Source organism: Pristis pectinata, chromosome 19, assembly GCF_009764475.1.
Source record: "Pristis pectinata isolate sPriPec2 chromosome 19, sPriPec2.1.pri, whole genome shotgun sequence".
NCBI lineage: Eukaryota > Metazoa > Chordata > Chondrichthyes > Rhinopristiformes > Pristidae > Pristis > Pristis pectinata.
The window spans coordinates 32391879-32408845 of NC_067423.1; the positions used below are offsets into that span (position 1 = coordinate 32391879).

The following is a 16967-nucleotide window of genomic DNA, read 5'->3' on the forward strand; positions in this document are numbered from 1 at the left end:
GTGGCCATTGACATTGTGGTGAGTGTGGATGTGTCGGAAGTTGGTGAGAATTGCACTTCTATTTGGTCTGGTCTCCTTGGGTGGGAAGCCTAAAACAAAACCCAATGACAGCTGAAATGTCCACTTTCTGTGCATTGGCTGTGCAGTGCTGGGCTGCTTGTATGACATCTGGTCCGAGCTGAGTTTGAGCCAAGCCACAGGTTTTCTGTTCTCTTCAGAGGTTGCTTGCATCCAAAATAATACTTGCACCAGCCATCTGCTCCTGAAACCATTAACCATGACATTGTTACCAACAGACCTGACTGTTCCAGTTCCACTTTCTATATACTGGAGTTAATGCCAAGTCCCTGTTCTCCCTATCCTGTCATGTATCTGAATCTCCCTTCATCCACAGTGATGTGCTGCCAGACCTTCAGGGGCTTCCACTCTGGCAATGGATAAGCATCACATTCTAGTGCACTTGTTCAAATCCCTTCAAGGACTTCTCCTCCTTATTTTGGTAAACTCTTCCAAGCCAGAACTCTACATTCCTCTCCCTCTTGTACTTCACCCTGCACTTTGTGACGATGTCTTCAGCCACTTAAGCTCTGCAACGTTTACTCTGAATCTCTCCCTACCTATCTGCATTCTTTAGGGCCCACTTTAAGGTCTACAGCTTTGAAAATGATTTTGTGTTAAGAAATGAAAACCATTTGCTTGTTATTTTGCAGTTTGTAATTTGTAAAAAAAAAGTTGATGTTTACATGAGTTGTAAGGAGTGTAATGTGATCATTGAAGGATTCAAAGCCCAAGGGATACCCAAAAGAGTCTGTTTTCAACCATTTATTGGATCAGCAATAAAATGTTTACTGTACAAACACATTTAATATGGATTGAATGTTGATGCTAATTAATACTTTAACAAATTAAACACTCATTATATTCGGTTGTCAAAGGTATGGGAAATCTATTACAGTTGAAGAATTCACTTGGCCAATACTTAATATCATCTGCTCACCATATACTTATCATAAGAGTGTTCCATTTATTGCAGTAATTTTAATTACTGAAGTAGTATTTGCAGCAGATTTTGCTGTCAGCATTGGCTGAGCAATTAGTATCGGGCAATATCTTGCTGAGTTTTGCCAGCAGTTCCAATTGGATCCTCTGGTGCTCAGCTGCTTGATGTTTCAGGCATCTGCATCTGTGCTTTCAAGGGCTGCATCTGTCATTGTGCTCAGTGGCTGGACTTCATGTGAGGAAACGTTGGTCAGATCTCAGGCCAGATCAAACCTGATGTCGGATGTGAGATCCCATTGATTCTAGACCATTAGGAAGCTGTGTTTACTGCATATCAGGCTGTTTGTACTGAGCCATATGCACTGTCCCTCTGCCATTCATTGGCCACTGCAGTTGTTGATAAGAGCACTAATTCTAAGGTTATGCATCAGATATAACATTCTGTATTGGACTTCCAGCATGCTTTATATCTAACTTCCTGTGTTCAAACTGCCAGTGTCTTTTGAGGATGATCAGAGGAAACCCTCTGGCAGACAAATGAGCTGTTCCCAAGCTTCTCTGTAACCAGCTACCTGGAGATGTATTAAACTGACAAAAAAACATAAGAAGCAGGAACAGGCCATCTGGCCCGTCGAGCCTGCTCCGCCATTCAATAAGATCATGGCTGATCTGGCCGTGGACTCAGATCCACCTACCTGCCTTTTCCCCATAATCCTTCATTCCCTTACTATGCAAAATTCTATTGAGCTGTGTCTTCAATATATTTAATGGGTAGCCTCTACTGCTTCCCTGGGCAGAGAATTCCACAGATTCACTACTCTCTGGGAAAAGCAGTTTCTCCTCATCTTTGTCCCAAATCTATTCCCCCGAATCTTGAGGCTACATCCCCTAGTTGTAGTCTCATCTACCAGTGGAAATGACCTTCCTGTCTTTATCTTATCTATCCCTTTCATAATTTTGTTTCTATAAGATCCCCTCTCATTCTTCTGAATTCCAGCGAGTGTAGTCCCAGGTGACTCAATCTCTCCTCAAAGGCTAACCCCCTCATCTCCAGAATCAACCTGGTGAACCTCCTCTGCACCACCTCCAAAGCCAGTATATCTTTCCTCAAGTATGGAGACCAGAACTGCACACAGTACTCCAGGTGCGGCCTCACCAGTCCCTACTCTTAAATTCAATCCCTGTAGCAATGAAGGCCAATATTCCACTGGCTTTCTTGATACCCTGTTGCACCTGCAAACCAACCTTTTGCGATTCATGCACAAGCACTCCCAAGTCCCTCTGCACAACAGCATGCTGCAATCTTTCACAGTTTAAATGACAAGCTGATCTTCTGTTTTTTTCCTTCCAAAGTGGATGACCTCGCATTTACCAATGTTGTACTCCATCTGCCAGACCCTTGCCCATTCACTTAACCTATCTCTATCTCTCTGCAGACTCTCTGCATCCTCTGCACACTTTGCTTTTCCACTCAATTTAGTGTCATCAGCAAACTTAACCAAGCTACACTTGGTCCCCTCTTCCAAATCGTTAATGTATATTGTGAACAGTTGCGGGCCCATCACCGACCTCATGTGGCACCCTGCTCACCACTGATTGCCAACCAGAGAAACACCCATTTATCCCAACTCTCTGCCTTCTGTTGGTTAACCAATCCTCTATCCATTTGAATATATCACTCCCAACTACATGCATCCTTATCGTATGGATAAGTCTTTTATGCAGCACCTTATTGAACGCCTTCTGGAAATGCAAGTATACAACAACCACCTGTTCCCCTCTATCCACTGCGCTCATTATATCCTCAAAGAACTCCAGTAAGTTTGTCAAACAGGACCTGCCCTTCCTGAATCTGTGCTGCGTCTGCCTGATGGAACCACTTCTATCTAGATACCTTGCTATTTCTTCCTTGATGATAGTTTCAAACATTTTCCTGACTACAGACTTTTTTTATATATTTACAGTGTGGTAGCAGGCCCTTCCGGCCCAATGAGTCCATGCCACCCATTTTAAACCCAGTTAACCTACCCGTATGCCTTTGCAATGTGGGAGGAAACTGGAGCACCCGGAGGAAGCCCACGCAGACACGGGAGAACATACAAACTCCTTACAGACAGCAATGGGAATCGAACCCCGATCGCTGGCGCTGTAATAGCGTCACGCTAACTGCTATGCTACCGTGCTGCCCCTCAATATTAAGATGTTAAGCTAAATGGCCTCCAGTTACTTGCCTTTTGCTTACATCGTTAAACAGTGGTGTGACATTCGCTGTCTTCCAAATAACACCATCCAAATCTTCCAGTCCAAATTATTTTTCATTTGAAAAGATTTGCTGCTGTGCCGGACAATGGTTCAATACACGCTGCATGGCAGCACCGCTTCTGGAGCTGCTGCTCCACAGCTCCAGTGATCTGGGTTCAATCCTGATCTCCTCGTACTGTCTGTGTGGGCTTTGTACGTTTTCCCTGTGATTGCATGGGTTTCCTTCCATCTCTTAAAGAAGTATGGCTTGGTAGGTTAGTTGGCCACTGTAATTTGTCCAAAGTGTTGAGTTGAGTTTTAGAAGCTGGGGGAAGTTGTGGAGAAAATAAAATTGGATGGTTGTGGATGGGTGCTTGATGGTCAGCGAGGACTGGGTGGGCCAAAAGGCCTGTTTCTGGGCTGTGTGACTCAATGATAAGTGCAACGTTATGACATTGAACATCGAACAGTACAGCACTGGACAGGCCATTCAGCTCACGATGTTGTGCTGATCTTGATGCCAATTTAGACTAAATGTTCTCCTCCTGTGTATTATCCATATCCCTCCATTCCCTTCATATTCATCTGTCTATCTAAACCTTTTAAACTCCACCAAACTGCCTGCTTCCACTCCTACTGCTGGTAACCTATTCCTGGCACCTGCCACTCTCTGCAGCTTAAAAAAATACTTGCTCCTTGCATCACCTTTGAACTCTTTTTTTTCAACCCCCCCCCCCCCCCCCCCCAAAACCTTAAAAGCATGTCCTCTGATGTTTGACATTTCTACCCTGGGGAACAGATTCTGAGTGTCTACACTATGTACACCTCTCATCATTTTAAAAACCTCTATCCGGTCTCCCCTCAGCCTCTGACACTCCAGGGAGAACAACTGAAAATTTGTTCAACCTTTCCTTCTAGCCCATACCCTCGAATCCAGGCAGCATCCCGGTAAACCTCTTCTGCACCCTTTCCACATTCTCCAAATCCTTCCTGTAAGGGAGTGACCAGAACTGCACACAATACTCTAAGTGTGGTCTGACTAAAGGTTTATATAGCTGCAGCAAGACTTCCTTAACTCTTATACTCAACACACAACACACCTACCAATGAAGGCAAGCATACCATATGCCTTCTTTACTACTTGCCACTTTCTGTGAACTATGGACCTGGCCCCAAGATCCCTCTGTACCTCAATGCTATTAAGGGGCCTACCAGTAAATGTATACTTTCTCTTTTCATTTGACCTCCCAAAGAGCAACACCTCACACTTGCCCAGATTAAAACTCCATCTGCTACTTCTCTGCCCAGATCTGTAACTGATCTATATCCCACTGAATCCTTTGATAGTCCTTTACACTGTCTGCATCTCCACCAATCTTGGTGTCATCTGCAAACTTGTCAATCCACCTACCCACATTTGAATCCAGATCATGGATATATATCACAAACTACAGAGGTCCCAGCATTGATCCTTGCTGAGCATCATTGGTCACTGACCTCTCTGGCTTCCACCCCTACTCTGTCTTCAATGGGCAAGCCAGTTCTAAATCCAAACTTGCAATTCACACTGGGTCCCATGCACCTTTTATCTTCTGAATCAACCTACCATGAGGGACCTTAACAAATGCCTTACTGAAGTTCATGTAGGTAATGTCCACTGCCTTATCCTCATCAAATTATCCCTGTTTCTCTTCTTGAACAAAGGCACAACATTTGCTACTCTCCAGTCCTCTGGGACCTTGTGTTGCTAGTGAGGACACAGATCTTTGTCAAAGCCCCAGCAATCTCCTCGCTTCTTTCACTATTCAGGGATATATGCCATCGTGCACTGGGGATTTATCTACCTTGATGCTTTTCACTACCTCCTCCTTAATCTCAAAATATTCCAGCACGTGAGCATGTCCCACTCTACCTTCACTATCCTCCAAATCCTTCTGCTCAGTAAATACCTACACAAAGTATTCATTTCATACCTCAGCCACTTGCTCTGACTCCAAGCACAAATTCCCTCCTTTACCCTTGAGTGGACCTAACCTCTCCCTAGTTATCCTCTTTTTTCTTAATATAAGCATAAAATGCCTTGGGATTATCCTTGACCCTGCTCACCAAGGACGTTTTGTGACCCCTCTTGGCCTTCATAATCACCTGCTTGAGCACTTTCCTGCTCTCTTTATATTCCACAAGGGCCCAGTCTGATTTTTAGCTTCCTGAACCTTGCGTATGCTTCATTTTTCTTTCTGACTAAATTTAGGACCTCGTGGGTCATCCAAAGTTCCTTTACCTTACCATCCTTGTCCTTACTCTTTACTGGAACATATCGATCTTGAACTCCAATCAGCTGGTCTTTAAACAACTCCCACATGTCAGACGTGGATTTGTCCGACAGCAGCTGCTCCCAATCAACACCCCTTAACTGCCGTCTTATCCTGACATAATTTGCTCTCCCCCCAATTTAGTTCCTACCAGCAAGATCTGATTTTATCCTCACACATAACCGTCTTAAAACATAATGAGTTGTGGTCACTATTCCCAAAATATTCACCCCACTATCAGGTCGGCAACTTGCCCTGGCTCATTTCCCAAAACTGGGTCCAGTATGTTCTCTGTTCTAGTTGGACTCTCCACATAATGCTTCAAGAACCCCTCTTGGATACACTGAAGAAGTCCCACCACATCTTAGCTTCTTGTATTAAGGAAGTTCCAATCAATACTGGGGAATTTAAAGTCCCCACTATGACAACCCTGTTGTTTCTGCACCTTTCCGTAATCTGTATACATATCTGTTCCTCCACCTCTCGGTCGCTATTGGGGGGGCCTATAGTATAATCCCATTGGCATAATTGTACTTTTCTTAATTCAGAGCTCCACCCAAATTGCCTCTGTGGATGAGCCCTCCAGTGTGTCCTCCCTGAGTACTGCTGTGACATTCTGCCTTATCAGTAGTGCAACCCCTTCACCTCTTTTACCCCCTCTCCTATCACGTCTAAAACAACAAAACCCAAGAATGTTGAGCTGCCAGTCCTGTCCCTCAAGCAACCAGGTCTCTGTAATGGTAACAACATCGTAATTCCTATCTGGATGCATCATGGCTTGGTATGGCAATTGCTCTGCCCGGGACCGCAAGAAACTGTAGAGCGTTGTGGACATGCTCAGCACATTATTGGAAACCAGCCTCCCCTCCATGGACTCTGTCTGTACTTCTCGCTGCCTCAGTAAGGCAGCCAGCATAATCAAAGACCTCACCCACCCCGGACATTCTCTCTTCTCCCCTCTCCCATTGGGCAGAAGATATAAAAGGCTGAAAGCGCATACCACCAGGCTCAAGGACAGCTTCTACCCCACTGGTATAAAACTATTGAATGGTTGCCTAGTATAATACGATGGACTCTTGACCTCACAATCTCCCTCGTTATGACCTTGCACGTTGTTTTCTACCTGCACTGCACTTTCTCTGCAGCTGTGACACTTTATTCTGTATTGTTTTACACAGTGCACTGAGGTAGTAACAATCTGAGGTAGCACTGATCTGTATGAACTGTATGCAGGACAAGTTTTTCACTGTACCTTGGTACAAGTGACAATAATAAACCAATTCCAATGTACTGTTCCAGGCTCTAAATTCATCCTCCTTCCCCAAAGTAGTCCTCAGCATTGAAATAAACACATTTCAGCCCATCGGTCCCACCGTGTTTATGAGCTGCCCTTCCTTTCAATCTTACTTGTCATACCATCTTTCTTGCCCTCAATCCTACCACCTGTTGCCCTGCTGCTGTGGTTCCCATTCCTCCTGCTACCCTAGTTTAAACCCTCCCGAATAGCACTAGCAGACCTCCTGATGAAGTTATTGGTTCCTCTTCGGTTCAGACGCAAACCATCTTGTTTGTACAGGTCCCACCTGTCCTGAAACAATGCCCAATGATCCATAAATTAGAAACTTTCCCTCCTGCACCAGCTCCTTATCCATGTATTGAACTGCATTATATATCTATTTCTTATCTCACTAGCATGTGGCACAGGTAGTAATCCTGAGATTATAACCCTGGAAATCCTGCTTTTTAACTTTCTACCCAGTTCCCTAAAATCTCTTTGCAGGACCTTGTCCCTGCTCCTGCCTGTGTCATTGGTACCTGTATAGACCATGACCTCTGACTGTTCACCCTCCCCTCTCAGTATGTCCTGTACCTGCTGTGAGACATCCTTGACCCTGGCACCAGGGAGGCAACACACCATCCTGGAGTCTTGATTGCGGCCACAGAAACACCTATCTGCGCACCTTACTATCAAGTCCCTGATCACTATTGCTCTGCCTGATTTCACCCTTCCCTTCTCTGCCTCAGAGCCGGTGACAGTGCCACTAACCCAGGTACTGCTGCTGGCCTCTGAAAGGTCATTCCCCACCACCCCCGTCCCCGTCCCCCCCCCCCCCCCAACAATATCCAAAGAATTATACCTGTTACTGAGGGGAATGGCCATGGGGGATCCCTGCGCTGTCTGCCTACTCCCCTTACTTCTCCTGGTGGTCACCCATCGATCTGTAGCCTGTACCTGAGGTGTGACCTCCTCACTAAAACTGTCATCAATGATATCCTCAGCCTCTATGTTGTTTTGTAACACAGTGCTGTAATAACGTCAGGCTTTTTGTTTCTGAGAGTTGAGAGGCAATAGTCAAAAGATTTCTGTGAAGAAGGGCATTCTCTGTTTTCCTGTATCAAGATCAGTCTAATAAGGATAACTTGAAGTCAATTCTGATTTATGTGATTAATATGAGAGTGAGTTTACATTTAATAACTTTATGGTAATGAGGAATGGAGAAATCATTGGACGAAAACTGGTGGCATATGGCAGGGAATAATTCGCTGTATGTGATATATGTTGGTGTTACTTGGTTGCTGATTCAACATAAACCTACTGGCTTTGCAGAAGTACTTTCACAACATTGAGTGTGCCAGTTCAGGAAGGCGTAGCACTGTCTTGGGAGATATTAGGATGGTTAATAGTTAATCTTGCTGGAAGTGCTCCTAATTATACTTTGAACCACATTGGCATCTCAAAATGGGTGGAAGGTATATTAATCTCCAGAATGAATAGTACTTTTCCTTAATGACAATTATCCAATAATATCATGAAAGAAATTATACATAACAATGAAAACAACTTATAATAATTGGAAACAAATGACAAATCTGGATATTTATATATTGTGATTTGGATTCAGTTGACCTAGTTAATTATATTTATAAAATAATGTAAGCATAATCTGTATGTGACCTGGTGCCAAATCATGTTGCTGTTTGACTTGTAAACTTTGACTTGAATCTGTGCCAGACTAATGAAATGAGAACCTTCTTGATTTGCATCCAATGCAAAATTAATATGGACAGCAGTGAAAGCACATAACTTAATAAATGTTTCTCTTTGACCATGTTCATAATGAATTTCTACCCATTGGATAAAAGGCCATTGGTCTCCAAAAAGCTATCTGACCCTTTGTTCACATGGATCTACCTGAATGTCAGCTTGCTCAACAAATTCCATCTGTCTTCAGTAGCATGCTGGATTGCTTCTTAGACCAAATTATAATATTTGCTTTGATGGTCTTCACTGGTAAGTATCACATCAGTCTTCTCAACAGTTCTGCCTGACTTGAGTCTTTAAATAATCTGATCATTTTGTTTTACAGATTCCTTTCCATCTTTATTTTGTCCCTTATGCTTCAATTGTCCATGAATATGGCCGAAGGGCCTGTTTTGTGCTGTATGGTTCTAATATTTTGCTAGTTGATCAGGCCAGAAGATCTTACTAAGGCTTGTATAGTAAAAAAAAGGTGCTTTGTGATAATGGCATATGGGTCTGTCTGGTGGTTTTCTAACGATTGGTAAAACTTGCCCTCGGATGCAAAGTTCAAATATATTGAGACTATAATTTAAAACAGAATTCCAATCATATATGCTTGAAGCTCAGGAGAATTGTTGGGACGTTCTTTTGTTTTCTTACAATTTAAATATTAAACGTGAATTTGTGTTTAATGAGACGTTTTGTTTCCCCACAGGAATCTTTTGGATCGAGACACATTTTCTAAGTCAGACCCACGTAAGTAACTGCAGATTTCAGTTTTCTGTGATTTTTGCATGATTTGTACTAAAACTGTTGCACTAACAATACGCTAAGGCATGTCCAGTTACAATGAGCAACATTGGCTAATGTATGAGTTCTTATCTCTTTAAAAATAACCAATCTTTAATAAGGCAAGTATCTTTACCCATTAATACATGCTTTTAGAATTTCACCTGAAATTAAAAAAGAGAGGTTGGATTATTCATTTAAGTTTTTTTTTCTGTTATTTGATGAAGAATTACATGAAAGGTACATAATAAAGACTGATGTCTGTGGAGTTGGGATATATAGTCAAATGGGAAATGCATTCATTAAAACATGGAATGTAAGGAGTAGGAGTAAAGTGTTGTGCTGGGAGCATTGTTATTCATTGTTTACATTGAGGCAGATCTTCAGCGCTGTAAACATGTGGATCTCGAGGGAGCAAATGGTGGTGGTTCAGCAGCCCTTTGCAAGCATCCTTGCCTGGCATTCCATGCTCTGCAACACTGTTTTACAAGGTTTCCACGTAATCTTCAATAACTCTGTTTTCTCCTGCTGACCAGTACAAGAAATCAGCATGTCCTTGTGTTCCAAAGTGTTCCAAAGAGTTACCAAAGTGCTCCAAAGAGTTACCAAAGTGCATTGAAGTGAAGAATGAAAAACAAACTGCTGACAGAATTCAGCAGGTCAGGCAGCATCTGTGGAGGCAGACGCAACATTTCGGATTGAGACCCTGCATCAGGACCATATGTCCTGAAACGTTGACTATCCCTCTGCCTCCACAGATGCTGCCTGACCCACTAAATTCCTCCAGCAATTTGTTTTTGTTCCAGGTTCCAGCATCTGCAGTTTCTTTAATCTCGATAAAGGATGAGATGCTCCTCCCCAAGTGGTTTCTATTTCCTTCACAGTAATACTTTGTTAAGGTTCTGTATAAATAAATGCAATAGCAAACTTGCAGCATAAACTGCAGCCATGGATTATTCTGCCATTAGAATCGAATATTCATGTTACAATGAATTATTTCACAAATAATGCCATTTTATCATCCTTTGCCATTTGCAAGAGGACATTTGTACCAGGTCCATGTTTCCCATGATTGTCTGTTCCTTGAAACCATTTTTGGTATTGATTGGAACAGGCAAAAATAACCTGGAAACGGCCAGCCACATCTTCATATAAGTGCAGTTATCCAGTCAGTGAGAAGCAACTTTATTTTAATTGTGGTAAGATTGGAGGCAGCTCTGTGTTGGTAATGTTACAGCGAGAACTGCCCATTTAACCATGCACCTTATGTTCCTGATGCTAGATTCTGGCCTCTGAGCCAATCTCCATCGGTTAAGTGTGCTGCAGCCTGTGCCAGTCAGGCCACACCAAAGCCTCTTGGGCTTTTCCTGAGGCAAGAGAGACAGGAACTAAATGGAGCCTAAGGTAAGAGTGCATTTGAGAGGGTGATCGAATGATAAGCATGACTGGAGTGGAACATTTGCCCCATTAATCACTTTGACAGGATTAATGACTTGATGTGCAAATTTATTGATGATGCCAAACTGTGGGGTATAAATAACAGGAAGAATGCCCATCAAGGAAGACATTAGAAAGCCTATTGACGGAGCAGTTGAGTGGTGCATTTAATATGATAAATATGGTGTACTTTGGTACGAAAAGCAGAAATATATATATATCTATAAAGAAACTGAGTGGCATAGACTGGAGTGAATGGAGAACCGGAATGAAAAAGTCATTAAAAGCAGTATCATAGGGCAGCAAAGCAAAAAAAAAAACTGGGAATTATTTCTTGGTATAGGTTTTAGAAATGGTCAAATTACACTGGTCACATATGAAGATAGAAGAGATATCAGATGCTGGAATCTGTGGCAACACACAAAGGGCTGGAGGAACTCAGCAGGTCGGGCAGCATCTATTGGAGGGAAGCGGACAGTTGTTTTGGTCGAGACCCTTCATCTGGACTGAAAGAAGGAGGGGAGATGGCCGCTATGAAAAGGTGGAGGGAAGGGGTGGAGCAAGAGCAGGCAGGTGATGGGTGGATCCAGGTGAGGGGGGTGATAAGCACGTGAGGTGGGAGGGGAGAGTGGGAATAATGTCACAAGCTGGGAGGTGAAAGGTGGAAGTGACAAAGGGCTGAAGATGATGGAGTCTGATAGGAGAGGGTGAAGCATGGAATAAAGGGAGGGAAGTGGGGAGGGGAACTGGTGGGAGGAGTATGTGGGTGATGGGCTGATGGAGGGTGGGGGAAGGGAGTGAGATAGAGAGATGGGGGGGGGGCAGTTGGATCAACTGACTCTCCTCCTGAGGCAGTTCAGGAGGAATTGTTTGGGTCAGAGAGTGGTTGGAATGTGAAGCACCTCAGCCGTAAGACATTGGGACAAGAAACCCAGAAAGAGCTGAACACTGAGTTAACATTCCTGGTTTTGTCAGAAGTTCTGGTTTTCATTTGTTTTACCTTTTACTTCAGATTTCCAACCTCCACAGAATTTTCTAGTCTTACTTGATGGAGCTTCTTCCCTCATGTTACCTAACCCCATAGTTTGGCGTAATCCATAAATATACATACAAAGTTATTTCGTCCTGTCTGAATTATTAGTGGGGCAAATATTCCACACCATTCATGCTCATTTTTCTATCAACCAGCTCACATGTGTCCTCACCTCAGGCTTCATTTAGTATAGCCACTTCTGCCTTGGGTTGGGGATGTGGCTTGATATGACCTGATTGGCATATTTTGTATAATTGGCCTATTTTGGTTGAGCCAAAAGCTTGAATGGTATCAAAAGTAAATTAGGTAGTACAGTTCCTCCCAGTTTATGAACACCCAGCACATACATATGAATGAGTGATTAGGAGACCGGTGCTATGATTTGTTGGCTGTTGCAGGCATGCTCTGCCACGTGCGAACTCGGTTCACAGCTGCATTTCTGACTCGTGAACTGTTTGTGACCCATGACCTGGGGAAGACCTGTACCTGAAAAAAGTGGGGATGGGAAGGTGTGCTGAAAAGTTGTGATGAGGTAAATGGAATGGGACGAAATGTTTGAAGGTATAGATATTCATACATGGTTGTTATGCAAATTGGCATTTTCTTTGGCTGTTTTTGATATGATGTTTGTTTTTTTTGAACTTTTGTAGAATTTGTTAGTTGTATTATATTTCTGATTATATTTTCCATTCTATTACAGGCCTTTTTAAGTGCTTTTTTGTTTGGCCTCTTTATCCTTTTTTTTCAAATAAGTTTTCATAAAAAATGGTTATTTTTAAATGTAGTGTATATAATTACTGGATATGCTACATTCCCTCCCAGGATCAGATACAAATCAACTTTAAACTTAAAAATTACTCGCTAGGACTTTGGGACACAGTACTCAATATTTTAAATTAATATCAATACAAAATTACATGAATTTATAATGCAACTTCTGGAATATACTATTAATTTTTAGACATTGTTCAGTCTCATAATGTAAAAGGGTATGTATATAAGGAGATTCTTTGAAGAAGATGATTGTAAACCTAATTAACATGTAGCTGATGTGATAGTGGTGGTAGATTTACAGTTTAGATTGACGTAATGTGGAAAGCAATCTATTGATACTTCTGTATTAATGCCAGGTAAGGGAATAAACTGTATAGCAATAAAATTAGAATCGGAACCAAAATTACACTGATCATTCCTTTCTCCCACATTTAGTCCGATTCAATTTGTTTTAAGAGCTGGCTGTAGAACGCGCAGATTAAAGGTTCATTGCCTTGGGAAGACAGAGAAGTCAGTTGGAGTGTTAGTACTGCCTTCACCAACAAAACAATTGTATTGCTGCTTGAGTTTTGATAGTATCATCACAGCAATTTTATATAAATGCCAAATTCTATCCATTATTAAATGAATTATTAAATTTCCAAATGTGAAAACGGTACTGACAACATTGTGAATAGAATTGTATCTTTTCAGGCAGCAGCTGAGTGATAACTAGTACCTTAATTGAATGGTGATAATGGAGCAGCTTGCAGTCGTTAGAGACAGGGTAACTGTGTGTGTGGTGTAAGTGAAAAAGAAATAGCAGCTGGCAACTTGAGTATGAATTTGCAGATGGGAAAAGCAGAAGAAACTGATGAAATTAACTTTTCAGATGATGCTGAGCCAGAAAGGACTATGGAGGCAAAGGAATCGCCTTGAAGGTTAGAGCACGAACTGGATGGAATATCTATTTGGGCAGAACATAAGAACTAGGAGCAGGAGTAGACCAATAGCTGAGATTGTGAATGATTTTTCTACTTCAGGCTATTTTTAAGTACATTCCCCATATCTCTGGATTCCCTTAATGTCCAGAAATCTGTCAATTTGTGTTTTGAGTGAACACAATGAGTGAGCCTCCACCACTTACCAGGATAATGAATTCCAAAGACAAGAATGCTTGTGAAGAGGAAATAGATGAGTCATACTTGCTCTTAAAGTCGCAAAGGACAGCAATCAACACAGCTAATAGAATGTTGAACAGAATAGAGACATAGGTAACATTGGAAATTGTTAATTAGGTGCCCCCACCTCATGATTGCTGATTCCAGATGTTGCCAATTGCACAGTTTGTTCCTTTAGTACACATTGACTTTAGTTATGATTGGTTGAAATTAGATGGCACTGATAGAAGCAGTTACATGGCAGGTGTACATTGCATGCACCTGCTGATGGAAGCCATTCCAAAGAATTAGACAGGCTTGTGGAATGCAAAGTTGAGCTCCAAAGAGTTTGGGCAATGAATTTTAGATGCAACATCTGACTGCTAACTGGGTGAGAAGGAACAAAGTACTCAGTGCATTGGAATGCAGGAAGCCATCCAGGCCCATGCTGTCTGCTGCGGGAGGAGGCTGTACTCGAGGTGAATGCCAAAGGCGAGGCATCCAGACATTGATGCAATGTTGCAAAAGATTTAATCACCTCAGTCTTGTGGTCAAAGTGAGTGAAGACGTGCCTAATTCCATCTCTCAACAATAGCCACGCACCACTGCAATGCATTCCATTGCTCCTTTGAAAAGGACTCATTTATGTGTTCTACCACATCTTCAGATACGATAGTCCAGGTCTTGCACACACATCTCGGAGCTTGCCTGCACTCCCAGCTATTCCACTGTGCCTAGAATATCACCCAGACACGTTGCAAGACACAACACATTTTAGTAGGAAAAGATGCCATGCAATTGGTGCCAATCTCAATCAAAGCACAAAGCATTAGCTGAGCAGTTTGTTGGAGTGAGTGTGATCATGATTGGTAGTCGCACCACAAGAGTCCAGTGATGTGTGGCAGTGCACAGATGGCTGAAGATGACAGGGTGCACTTAACCTTATCTGCCATCTTGTATTCCATATGTCCTGTTTGCTCCTTCCTCTCCGTGAGCTTACAGTAAAGTATCCAGGAATTCCCCTATGGGCAGGTGGCTGTGGTTGAAGGCAGCTTATCATCTGTCCGTTCAGGTATGGATAGGTAGAAACGATAGAGCAGGATCTGCAAGTGGTGTGTCATTGTGAATGAAGGGTCTGCAGCTGAGGCAGGGAGAAAAACTCTGATGCCACCTCTGGGTGACCAGGTAGCTGAAAAGTTCGGCTCCAGAGGACCTGTTTGGGGATCTCAATGGGCGGCTAATGTGATGTTTGGGAATTATCAGGCATGCCTGGAAGCTGGAGTGAAACGACAAGGAACATGGAGGAGTCCAGCTCTAGCCTTGTGTGGGCTTTATGGGGATCTGCACTTCCAGCTTTTCAACATGGAAGTTGTGTCCAATTCCATTTTGCTACTTGCAGACTCAATCATCTGACATTTTTGGCTTCCACCCCAGTACAAGCATGTTAACACCTTGTGCACTGCAGTGTGTGTGTGTGTGTAAAAAAAACTAAACTGGTGGAGGAACGCAGCAGGTCGAGCAGCATCTGTAGGGTGGGGGCAGTGGGGAGGAACTGTCACTGTTTTGCATCTGATGCAAGGTCTCGACCTGAAACATCAACAATTCTTTCCCCAGCCCCACAGGCGTTGCTCGACTCGCTGAGTGCCTCCAGCAGTTGGTTATTTGTTCCAGATTCTAACATCTGCTACCTCTTCTGTCTTCAGACTGCAACAACATAGTCCTAGGTGCCAGTGTTATAAAAGGTTTTGAGAGGGTGACCCTGTGCAGCATGAATTGTCCAGCTACTCTGTGAGTGCCCTGGATATTTACCTATCAGCCAACCAGCTCAGACTGCAGCCATGCAAATAGTGCAATTGAGACCATGCTGCCTAGATTACTGATGCTCAAGGTGGCCTTCAGGGAACCATCTGCAGCATCTTTCACTGATCAGATTTCACCTGCTTTGCTGCAGCCATGAGGGTTGCAGTCATGGTGGGCTGGAAAGTGGGCAGATAACCTGAGAACTGTACTGGCGAGAGGAAGAAAAGAGAGTCGTATCTATATCTATCTACATCAAACGGGTGCTGGTTTGCAACGTAATTGCCACTTGATGTGCCATGAGCATTTGCCAGTGATAGATCAAGTAGATCCCCTTCATGCCATCCTCTGGTGATGGGTAGGCCTTCCTCTTTCTAAGCTGGATGCTTCTCACCACTGGGTTAGGAGGTTATTGTTAGCTAAGACACCAAGGCTGTCTACCTGGGGAGAGTGAGTATAAGATGTATACTCTGACGTCAAAGGAATGAGAGGTGATTCCTTGAAATAGAGCATTAGATACAACACAAAACAGGCCCTTCTGACCCAACTCATCCATGCGGATTTAGTTGCCTAACTGAGCTAGTCCTGTTTGCCTGTGTTGGCCCATACCCCTCTAAGCCTTTCCTATCGATATACCTGTTCAAATGCCTTTTAAATGCTGTAATTATACCTGCTTCTACCACTTCCTCTGGCAGCTCTTTACAGATATTCTCCATTCTCTGTGCGAAAATATTGCCCCTCGGGTCCATTTTAAATCTTTTCCCTCTCACTGTCAACCTACACCCTCTGGTTTTGGATTTCCATACCCTGGGAAAAAGACTTTGGCTATTCACCTTATCTATGCCCCTCATGATTTTATAAGGTTACCCCTCAGCCTCCCATATTCCAGGGGAAAAAAAGTCCTAGCCTATCCAATCTCTCCTTATAACCTAAGCCCTCCAGTCCTGGTAACATCCTTGTAAATCTTTTTTGCACCGTCTCCAGTTTACTGATATTCTTCCTGTACCATGGCGACTAGAACTATCTATACAATTGTTAAACGGCTGGATGTGGTAAATGCTGAAAAGCTGCTTTCTCCAGCTGGAGAGAGGACTCGGAGTTGTGGTCTCAGTATAAGGAGTATACTGTTTGGGACTGAGTTGAAAAATCCCTTCACTTACAGGGTGGCGGATCTGAGGAATGTTTTTTATGGCAGAAGGCTGTGAGTGCTCAAGTGATCAGTGTATTCAAGACTGGCATCAATTTGAGTTCTAAAAGCGCAGGAAATATAATTGAAAATCGAAAGTAAAACTGCAGATGCTGGAAATCTTAAGTAAAAACAGAAAATTCTGGAAACACTCAGCAGGTCAAGCAGTATCTGTGAAAAGAGGAATAATTCAAGTTACGGGGCCGGGACCCATCTTTCTCCTGCCTGGTGCTGCCTG

General features: G+C 43.0%; 1 protein-coding gene across 1 annotated transcript in view; it reads left to right on the forward strand.

The window, feature by feature from the left end:
- The window catches only part of LOC127580303 (copine-8-like), a 249658-nt gene that overhangs the window by 58349 nt on the left and 174342 nt on the right, over positions 1 to 16967 (forward strand). Inside the window, 1 exon segment of the mRNA XM_052033590.1 lies at positions 9290 to 9330. Within this exon segment, the coding sequence (XP_051889550.1) occupies positions 9290 to 9330 (41 nt within the window).